General features: G+C 42.3%; 1 protein-coding gene across 1 annotated transcript in view; it reads left to right on the forward strand.

The window, feature by feature from the left end:
• LOC139388043 (coronin-6-like) overlaps nucleotides 1-9564 on the forward strand; it is a 43805-nt gene extending 34241 nt beyond the window's left edge. The window contains exons 9-11 of the mRNA XM_071134542.1: nucleotides 1490-1547; nucleotides 1994-2224; nucleotides 8517-9564. Coding sequence (XP_070990643.1) covers nucleotides 1490-1547; nucleotides 1994-2224; nucleotides 8517-8639 — 412 coding nt within the window. The 3' untranslated portion in view covers nucleotides 8640-9564. The remainder of the gene's footprint in view (nucleotides 1-1489; nucleotides 1548-1993; nucleotides 2225-8516) is intronic.
• Nucleotides 9565-10904: the final 1340 nt, after the last annotated feature.

Here is a 10904-nt window from a genome sequence, read left to right on the forward strand (position 1 = left end):
TGATCATGGGCCTCTTGGCTGCATCTCTGATCAGTCTTCTCCTTGTATGAGCTGAAAGTTTAGAGGGACGGCCAGGTCTTGGTAGATTTGCAGTGGTCTGATACTCCTTCCATTTCAATATTATCGCTTGCACAGTGCTCCTTGGGATGTTTAAAGCTTGGGAAATCTTTTTGTATCCAAATCCGGCTTTAAACTTCTTCACAACAGTATCTCGGACCTGCCTGGTGTCTTCCTTGTTCTTCATGATGCTCTCTGCGCTTTTAACGGACCTCTGAGACTATCACAGTGCAGGTGCATTTATACGGAGACTTGATTACACACAGGTGGATTGTATTTATCATCATTAGTCATTTAGGTCAACATTGGATCATTCAGAGATCCTCACTGAACTTCTGGAGAGAGTTTGCTGCACTGAAAGTAAAGGGGCTGAATAATTTTGCACGCCCAATTTTTCAGTTTTTGATTCGTTAAAAAAGTTTGAAATATCCAATAAATGTCGTTCCACTTCATGATTGTGTCCCACTTGTTGTTGATTCTTCACAAAAAAATACAGTTTTATATCTTTATGTTTGAAGCCTGAAATGTGGCAAAAGGTCGCAAAGTTCAATGGGGCCGAATACTTTCGCAAGGCACTGTATCTACTTCTGATAAGCTTCCCAGCAAAGCAATGAAAACAATCAAGCATCCCAGAAGAAAAGTGGTCAAAATAGCCCACAATAACATATGTATCTTAAGAAGCAAGGTTCATGAAATCAATCATTTGCTAGATGACATTCATATTCTATCTCGGACACTCACTTAGACAATACCTTTGATGATACAGTGGTAGCAATACACGGTTATAACATCTACAGAAAAGACAGAAATGCCAAAAGTGGAGGTGTTACTGTTTATATTCAGAACCACATTCCTGTAAAGCTTAGAGGATCTCATGTTAAATACTGTTGAAGTAATATGGCTACAGGTTCATCTGTCTCACCTAAAGCTCATTCGTGTGGGAAGCTGTTATAGACCACGAAGTGCTAACAGTCAGTATCTGGATAATGTGTGAAATGCTTGATAATGTATGTGATATCAACAGAGAGGTATACTGTCATAATTGTTTTCTTTACTAAGGTAGAGGTTTATTGTTATTATTGTTAAATGTACTGCATAGGTGTAAACATACATTTTTTTTAAGCCAGAGATACTACTTGTATAGCCTAAGAAAGTAGCAGAAATGTGCAGAAAGTAGTTTTGAATGCATTTTATTGAAGGGAAACAATAACAGTCTTTAATTATTTTGGCAAAAATAGTGATATATATTCTCATATACTGTAATTAATTGTATAACTGCCTTAATTTTGCTGGACCCCAGGAAGAGTAGCTGCTGCCTTGGCAAGAACGAATGGAGATCCATAATAAATACAAAAATGCGTAGGCTTAGCTGAGCAGGGTAATGTGGGAGTGTTTGTTGTGGCTGTTCTCTGACTCCAACCCTGTTCTCCAGGTTATATAAGCTTCATGACAAGAAGTGTGAGCCCATCGCCATGACAGTACCTAGAAAGGTAATCTTTTTCCCTCTCCTCATCTTCCTCTCTCCCCTCCCTATATTTACAGCTTGTTAAAACTTTCCCTCCCTCTCTTCCCCATCTCCTCCACATCACTCTCGCTCACCCCTTCCTACCCCTACCCTCCTCCTCCCTCTCTCTCCCCATCCTCCATCTCTCCCTTCCCTCCCTCTCCCTCCTCCCTCGCTCTCCCTCTCTCTCCCCCTCCATCCTTACCTCCCTCTCTCTCTCTCCCCCTCCATCCTTACCTCCCTCTCTCTCCCCCTCCATCCTTACCTTCCCTCTCTCTCCCCCTCCATCCTTACCTTCCCTCTCTCTCCCCCTCCCCCTCCACCCTCTCCCTCCTCCCTCTCTCTCCCCCTCCATCCTTACCTTCCCTCTCTCTCCACCTCCTTCCTTACCTTCCCTCTCTCTCCCCCTCCACCCTCTCCTCCTCCCTCCAGTCAGACCTGTTTCAGGATGACCTGTATCCAGACACGGCGGGTTCAGACCCGGCTCTGGAGCCAGAGGAGTGGCTGGAGGGGCGAGACGAGGACCCCACCCTCCAGTCCTTGAGAGATGGCTACGTTCCCCCTAAGAGCCGCGAGCTCAAAGTGGCCAAGAAGAACGTTCTGGACTCCAGACCCACCACCAGACGCAGCATGTCCTCCTGCGACGGCTCAGCCAACCTGCCTGTGAGTCACACTCTGTCTGTCTGTCTGTCTGTCTGTCTGTCTGTCTGTCTGTCTGTCCCTAACCACCAACCTGCCTGTGAGTCACTATGTATATAATCATCCCTTTATCAACCCTCATTCTCCAATGTCTCCTCTCCCTCCCTCTCTAATTTCTCCTTTTTCTCGCTCTCATTAGGCCTTATTCTGATCTTTAGAAATTCTGACTACTGTTATTTTCCTGTTGTTTTCCTGTAGCTGCATGTTGTTTTCCTGTAGCTGCCTGTTGCTTTCCTGTTGTTTTCCTATAGCTGCATGTTATGTTCCTGTTGTTTTCCTCCTTTAGCCGCCTGTTGTTTTCCTGTTGTTTTCCTGTAGCTGCCTGTTGTTTTCCTGTAGCTGCACGTTGTTTCTGTTGTTTTCCTATAGCTGCATGTTGTTTTCCTGTAGCTGCATGTTGTTTTCCTGTAGCTGCATGTTGTTTTCCTGTAGCTGCATGTTGTTTTCCTGTTGTTTTCCTGTAGCTGCATGTTGTTTTCCTGTTGTTTTCCTGTAGCTGCATGTTGTTTTCCTGTAGCTGCCTGTTATTTTCCTGTTGTTTTCCTGTAGCTGCATGTTGTTTTCCTGTAGCTGCATGTTGTTTTCCTCCTTTAGCTGCATGTTGTTTTCCTGTAGCTGCCTGTTGTTTTCCTGTAGCTGCCTGTTGCTTTCCTGTTGTTTTCCTATAGATGCCTGTTGTTTTCCTCCTGTAGCTGCCTGTTGCTTTCCTGTTGTTTTCCTGTAGCTACCTGATGTTTTCCTGTTGTTTTCCTGTAGCTGCATGTTGTTTTCCTATAGCTGCATGCTTTCCTGTTGTTTTCCTGTTGTTTTCCTGTTGTTTTCCTGTAGCTGCATGTTGTTTTCCTGTTGTTTTCCTGTAGCTGCATGTTTTCCTGTAGCTGCATGTTTTCCTGTTGTTTTCCTATAGCTGCATGTTGTTTTCCTGTAGCTGCATGTTTTCCTGTAGCAGCATGTTTTCCTGTTGTTTTCCTATAGCTGCATGTTGTTTCCCTATAGCTGCATGTTGTTTTCCTGTAGCTGCATGTTGTTTTCCTGTAGCTGCATGTTTTCCTATAGCTGCATGTTGTTTTCCTGTAGCTGCACGTTTTCTTGTAGCTGCATGTTTTCCTGTTGTTTTCCTGTAGCTGCATGTTGTTTTCCTGTAGCTGCCTGTTGTTTTCCTGTAGCTGCCTGTTGTTTTCCTATAGATGCATGTTGTTTTCCTATAGCTGCATGTTTTCCTGTTGTTTTCCTGTTGTTTTCCTGTAGCTGCATGTTGTTTTCCTGTTGTTTTCCTGTAGCTGCATGTTTTCCTGTTGTTTTCCTATAGCTGCATGTTGTTTTCCTGTAGCTGCATGTTGTTTTCCTGTTGTTTTCCTGTAGCTGCATGTTGTTTTCCTGTTGTTTACCTGTAGCTGCATGTTGTTTTCCTGTAGCTGCCTGTTGCTTTCCTGTTGTTTTCCTATAGCTGCATGTTATGTTCCTGTTGTTTTCCTCCTTTAGCCGCCTGTTGTTTTCCTGTTGTTTTCCTGTAGCTGCCTGTTGTTTTCCTATAGCTGCATGTTGTTTTCCTGTTGTTTTCCTGTAGCTGCACGTTGTTTCTGTTGTTTTCCTATAGCTGCATGTTGTTTTCCTGTAGCTGCATGTTGTTTTCCTGTAGCTGCATGTTGTTTTCCTGTAGCTGCATGTTGTTTTCCTGTAGCTGCATGTTGTTTTCCTGTTGTTTTCCTGTAGCTGCATGTTGTTTTCCTGTTGTTTTCCTGTAGCTGCATGTTGTTTTCCTGTAGCTGCCTGTTATTTTCCTGTTGTTTTCCTGTAGCTGCATGTTGTTTTCCTGTAGCTGCATGTTGTTTTCCTCCTTTAGCTGCATGTTGTTTTCCTGTAGCTGCCTGTTGTTTTCCTGTAGCTGCCTGTTGCTTTCCTGTTGTTTTCCTATAGATGCCTGTTGTTTTCCTCCTGTAGCTGCCTGTTGCTTTCCTGTTGTTTTCCTGTAGCTACCTGATGTTTTCCTGTTGTTTTCCTGTAGCTGCATGTTGTTTTCCTATAGCTGCATGTTTTCCTGTTGTTTTCCTGTTGTTTTCCTGTTGTTTTCCTGTAGCTGCATGTTGTTTTCCTGTTGTTTTCCTGTAGCTGCATGTTTTCCTGTAGCTGCATGTTTTCCTGTTGTTTTCCTATAGCTGCATGTTGTTTTCCTGTAGCTGCATGTTTTCCTGTAGCAGCATGTTTTCCTGTTGTTTTCCTATAGCTGCATGTTGTTTCCCTATAGCTGCATGTTGTTTTCCTGTAGCTGCATGTTTTCCTGTAGCTGCATGTTTTCCTGTTGTTTTCCTATAGCTGCATGTTGTTTTCCTGTAGCTGCACGTTTTCTTGTAGCTGCATGTTTTCCTGTTGTTTTCCTGTAGCTGCATGTTGTTTTCCTGTAGCTGCCTGTTGTTTTCCTGTTGTTTTCCTGTAGCTGCCTGTTGTTTTCCTATAGCTGCATGTTGTTTTCCTGTTGTTTTCCTGTAGCTGCACGTTGTTTCTGTTGTTTTCCTATAGCTGCATGTTGTTTTCCTATAGCTGCATGTTGTTTTCCTGTAGCTGCATGTTGTTTTCCTGTAGCTGCATGTTGTTTTCCTGTAGCTGCATGTTGTTTTCCTGTAGCTGCATGTTGTTTTCCTGTAGCTGCATGTTGTTTTCCTGTTGTTTTCCTGTAGCTGCATGTTGTTTTCCTGTTGTTTTCCTGTAGCTGCATGTTGTTTTCCTGTAGCTGCCTGTTATTTTCCTGTTGTTTTCCTGTAGCTGCATGTTGTTTTCCTGTAGCTGCATGTTGTTTTCCTCCTTTAGCTGCATGTTGTTTTCCTGTAGCTGCCTGTTGTTTTCCTGTAGCTGCCTGTTGCTTTCCTGTTGTTTTCCTATAGATGCCTGTTGTTTTCCTCCTGTAGCTGCCTGTTGCTTTCCTGTTGTTTTCCTGTAGCTACCTGATGTTTTCCTGTTGTTTTCCTGTAGCTGCATGTTGTTTTCCTATAGCTGCTTGTTTTCCTGTTGTTTTCCTGTTGTTTTCCTGTAGCTGCATGTTGTTTTCCTGTTGTTTTCCTGTAGCTGCATGTTTTCCTGTAGCTGCATGTTTTCCTGTTGTTTTCCTATAGCTGCATGTTGTTTTCCTGTAGCTGCACGTTTTCTTGTAGCTGCATGTTTTCCTGTTGTTTTCCTGTAGCTGCATGTTGTTTTCCTGTAGCTGCCTGTTGTTTTCCTGTAGCTGCATGTTGCTTTCCTGTTGTTTTCCTATAGATGCATGTTGTTTTCCTATAGCTGCATGTTTTCCTGTTGTTTTCCTGTTGTTTTCCTGTAGCTGCATGTTGTTTTCCTGTTGTTTTCCTGTAGCTGCATGTTTTCCTGTTGTTTTCCTATAGCTGCATGTTGTTTTCCTGTAGCTGCATGTTGTTTTCCTGTTGTTTTCCTGTAGCTGCATGTTGTTTTCCTGTTGTTTACCTGTAGCTGCATGTTGTTTTCCTGTAGCTGCCTGTTATTTTCCTGTTGTTTTCCTATAGATGCATGTTGTTTTCCTATAGCTGCATGTTTTCCTGTTGTTTTCCTGTTGTTTTCCTGTAGCTGCATGTTGTTTTCCTGTTGTTTTCCTATAGCTGCATGTTGTTATCCTGTAGCTGCATGTTGTTTTCCTGTTGTTTTCCTGTAGCTGCATGTTGTGTTCCTGTAGCTGCATGTTGTTTTCCTATAGCTGCATGTTGTGTTCCTATAGCTGCATGTTGTTTTCCTATAGCTGCATGTTGTTTTCCTGTAGCTGCATGTTTTCCTGTAGCTGCATGTTTACCTGTTGTTTTCCTGTTGTTTTCTTGTAGCTGCATGTTGTTTTCCTGTAGCTGCATGTTGTTTTCCTGTTGTTTTCCTGTAGCTGCCTGTTGTTTTCCTGTAGCTGCCTGTTGCTTTCCTGTTGTTTTCCTATAGATGCATGTTGTTTTCCTATAGCTGCATGTTTTCCTGTTGTTTTCCTGTTGTTTTCCTGTAGCTGCATGTTTTCCTGTTGTTTTCCTATAGCTGCATGTTGTGTTCCTGTAGCTGCATGTTGTTTTCCTATAGCTGCATGTTGTGTTCCTATAGCTGCATGTTGTTTTCCTGTAGCTGCATGTTGTGTTCCTGTTGTTTTCCTATAGATGCCTGTTGTTTTCCTCCTGTAGCTGCCTGTTGCTTTCCTGTTGTTTTCCTGTAGCTGCCTGTTGTTTTCCTTTAGCTACCTGATGTTTTCCTGTTGTTTTCCTGTAGCTGCATGTTTTCCTGTTGTTTTCCTGTTGTTTTCCTGTTGTTTTCCTATAGCTGCATGTTGTTTTCCTGTTGTTTTCCTGTAGCTGCATGTTGTTTTCCTGTTGTTTTCCTATAGCTTCATGTTGTTTTCCTGTAGCTGCATGTTTTCCTGTAGCTGCATGTTTTCCTGTAGTTGCCTGATGTTTTCCTGTTGTTTTCCTGTAGCTGCCTGATGTTTTCCTGTTGTTTTCCTGTAGCTGCATGTTGTTTTCCTGTAGCTGCATGTTGTTTTCCTGTTGTTTTCCTGTAGCTGCCTGTTGTTTTCCTGTAGCTACCTGATGTTTTCCTGTTGTTTTCCTGTAGCTGCATGTTGTGTTCCTATAGCTGCATGTTGTTTTCCTGTAGCTGCATGTTGTGTTCCTATAGCTGCATGTTGTTTTCCTGTTGTTTTCCTGTAGCTGCATGTTGTTTTCCTGTTGTTTTCCTGTAGCTGCATGTTGTGTTTCTATAGCTGCATGTTGTTTTCCTGTTGTTTTCCTGTAGCTGCATGTTGTTTTCCTGTTGTTTTCCTGTAGCTGCATGTTGTTTTCCTGTTGTTTTCCTATAGCTTCATGTTGTTTTCCTGTAGCTGCATGTTTTCCTGTAGCTGCATGTTTTCCTGTAGTTGCCTGATGTTTTCCTGTTGTTTTCCTGTAGCTGCCTGATGTTTTCCTGTTGTTTTCCTGTAGCTGCATGTTGTTTTCCTGTAGCTGCATGTTGTTTTCCTGTTGTTTTCCTGTAGCTGCATGTTGTTTTCCTGTTTTTTCCTGTAGCTGCATGTTGTTTTCCTGTTGTTTTCCTGTTGTTTTGCTGTTGTTTTCCTATAGCTGCATGTTGTTTATCTGTAGCTGCTTGTTGTTTTCCTGTTGTTTTCCTGTTGTTTTCCTGTTGTTTTCCTATAGCTGCTTGTTGTTTTCCTGTAGCTGCTTGTTGTTTTCCTGTTGTTTTCCTGTTGTTTTCCTGTTGTTTTCCTGTTGTTTTCCTATAGCTGCTTGTTGTTTTCCTATAGCTGCTTGTTGTTTTCCTGTAGCTGCATGTTGTTTTCATGTTGTTTTCCTGTAGCTGCATGTTGTTTTCAAGCTGCATGTTGTTTTCCTGTTGCTGCATGTTTTCCTGTAGCTGCATGTTTTCCTGTAGTTTTCCTGTTGCTTTCCTGTTATTTCCTGTAGCTGCATGTTGTTTTCCTGTTGCTTTCCTGTTGCTTTCCTGTTGTTTTCCTGTAGCTGCATGTTGTTTTCAAGCTGCATGTTGTTTTCCTGTTGCTTTCCTGTTGTTTTCCTGTTGCTTTCCTGTTGTTTTCCTGTTTATTTCCTGTTGTTTTCCTATAGCTGCATGTTGTTTTCCTATAGCTGCATGTTGTTTTCCTGTTGCTTTCCTGTTGTTTTCCTGTTGCTTTCCTGTTGTGTTCCTATAGCTGCATGTTGTTTTCCTATAGCTGCATGTTGTTTTCCTGTTGCTTTCCTGTTGTTTTCCTGTTGCTTTCCTGTTGTGTTCCTATAGCTGCATGTTGTTTTTCTGTAGCTGCTTGTTGTTTTCCTGTAGCTGCTTGTTGTTTCTGTTGTTTTCCTGTAGCTGCATGTTGTTTTCCTGTAGCTTTCCTGTTGTTTTCCTGTTGCTTTCCTGTTGTGTTCCTATAGCTGCATGTTGTTTTTCTGTAGCTGCTTGTTGTTTTCCTGTAGCTGCTTGTTGTTTCTGTTGTTTTCCTGTAGCTGCTTGTTGTTTTCCTGTAGCTGCACGTTGTTTCTGTTGTTTTCCTGTAGCTGCATGTTGTTTTCCTCTACCTGCCTGTTTTCCTGTTGTTTTCCATTTTTTTTCCTGTAGCTGCCTGTTCCTGACCTATCTTTCCTCTTTTTCCTTGTTTCTTCCTTCCTTTCCTTCTCCTACCTTTTTCTCCCCTTCCTTCTTTCCCTTCTTACCCTTGCTACCTTCCTCTTTCCCCACTCTGCCCCTCCCTTACCCCTCCCTCCTTCCCTACCTCTCCCTCCTTCCCTCTCTCCAGCCTCAGTTGGTAGAGCGGTTGTTCGAAGAAGTTCAGAATCTCAAGGCAACAGTTCTGTCTCAGGAGAAGAGAATCTGTGACCTTGAGAATAAACTGTCCAAGTACACCAACGGAACAGCCTAATACACACACATCCTTCACACACACACACACACACACCACGACAACACTCTGTAACAGCCCACACACACAATTCCACTATCCACATACACCGCCACACCCCTACACAATAGCCTTACTGCCTTACATACACAGCCAGGCCAACATTCAATCAAAGCTGTTAGCAACAAGCACATTGCACTTGACTTTTAAAGGTAATTTACGATTGAGCTGAAATCCGCGGGTGTATACCATGAATGTGATCTCCGTGAACAACTGTGAAATTGTCTTTTAAAAGGTGCATTGTCGTTTGTGTAGTTCGCAGCTCTGCAACCTGCCTTTGAATAAATTCCACGCTAGCAACCCCACTAACCCCTAACTTCAAACACATATAACCCCCACCCCCCCTACACACACACACGCACTCACACACGCACTCACACACACACACACACACACACACACACGCACTCACACACACACACGCACTCACACACACACACACGCACTCACAGACACAAACAACCCCCCCCCAACCAATGCTCAGTACCTAGAGAGAGTGTCAGTTAAAAAATTATGTTTGAGTCGGGTTGTGAGAGAGTGAATTGTTAGTAGGATTTCTGGAAAACTTTGATATTTTGTGAAAGTTACTGGAATTTTGAAAACCTAGTTGAGAGGACAAACAGTATCATAGGCTACACACACGCACTGTCCCCATCCCTCCATCCGTCACCGACCAACACTCAGTAATAACCATCTCTGGATCTCAGTCAACCTTCTCAAAATGTAAATAGTGCGATGAAGCAAAAAAGGTGGGGGGGGGGGGGGGGGGGGGGGGTTTAAAAAATTTGTGAAAAAAATGGAATCTAAGAAGACTTTAGTGTGTTCTGTAAATGATTATATATGAGACATGTGATGACATCAATTAAAACAATCTTTTTTTTTGTAACTGGTTGGACTCAACTTTTCATTTTCTTGTGTCATGGAGCTGCTTTTATTTTTTATGTCATGTTTTCCTGGTGTTTTACAAAATGTTCCATCCTGAGAATAAATCACTCTTTTTCCTGGTGTTTTACAAAATGTTCCATCCTGAGAATAAATCACTCTTTTTCCTGGTGTTTTACAAAATGTTCCATCCTGAGAATAAATCACTCTTTTTCCTGGTGTTTTACAAAATGTTCCATCCTGAGAATAAATCACTCTTTTTCCTGGTGTTTTACAAAATGACATGCTTGAATAATATAGGACTAAATTAGATGGAGACGGCTTTCACTTCTATTCAACGAGAATGAATGCTTATGGGTCGGACTAAATAACTGCTATAGCCTATCGCCATCGCGTGGTCTCTTCTTTCAAACTCCCCGCCAGCTCTTTTGGCTGCTGTATTTAACACAAGAGCCGGATTGCTTCCCTCGTCCTATTAGTATAAGAAATGCAGGAAGAATAAAAAAGTCCAAGCTATTCTAGTGTAGCTTTTCCTGGGACTCCACAAGAGCTAAGCAGAGAAGCCAGTGGAGAGCAGGCGTCTATTGCGCAACAGTGAAGCTTATGCATATTAACCCATCATTCATTTGCTAAATATCAGGCTAATACTGCATTGAATGTATTACCTAAAAGAGGTAAGCTAGGACATCATATATACTGTAGCTATATATCTATAGTAACAGTCAAAAGTTGGAACACACCTACTCATTCCAGGATTTCTTTATTTTGACTATTTATACATTGTAGAATAATAGTGACGACATCCAAACTATGAAATAACACGTATGGAATCATGTAGTAACCAAAGAGAGATTCTTCAATAAAGTCAACCTTTGCCTTGATGACGGCATTCTCTCCACCAGCTTCATGAGGTAGTCACCTGGAATGCATTTCAATTAACAGGTGTGCCTTGTTAAAAGTTAATTTGGAGAATGTCTTTCATTTTTTCTTCATGCCCAATTGCTCAAAGCAACCACTACTGAAGGACACCAATAAGAAGAAGAGACTTGCTTGGGCCAAGAAACACAAGCAATGGACATTAAACCAATGGAAATCTGCCCTTTGGAGATTTTTGGTTCCAACCGCCATGTCTTTCTGAGACACAGAGTAGGTGAACGGATGATGTCCGCGTGTGTGGTTCCCACCGTGAAGCATGGAGGAGGAGGTGTGATGGTGCTTTGCTGGTGACACTGTCAGTGATTTATTTAGAATTCAAGGCACACTTAACCAGCATGGCTACCACAGCATTCTGCAGCGATACGCCATCCCATCTGGTTTGCGCTTAGTGGGACTATCATTTGTTTT

This window comes from Oncorhynchus clarkii, chromosome 29, assembly GCF_045791955.1.
Source record: "Oncorhynchus clarkii lewisi isolate Uvic-CL-2024 chromosome 29, UVic_Ocla_1.0, whole genome shotgun sequence".
NCBI lineage: Eukaryota > Metazoa > Chordata > Actinopteri > Salmoniformes > Salmonidae > Oncorhynchus > Oncorhynchus clarkii.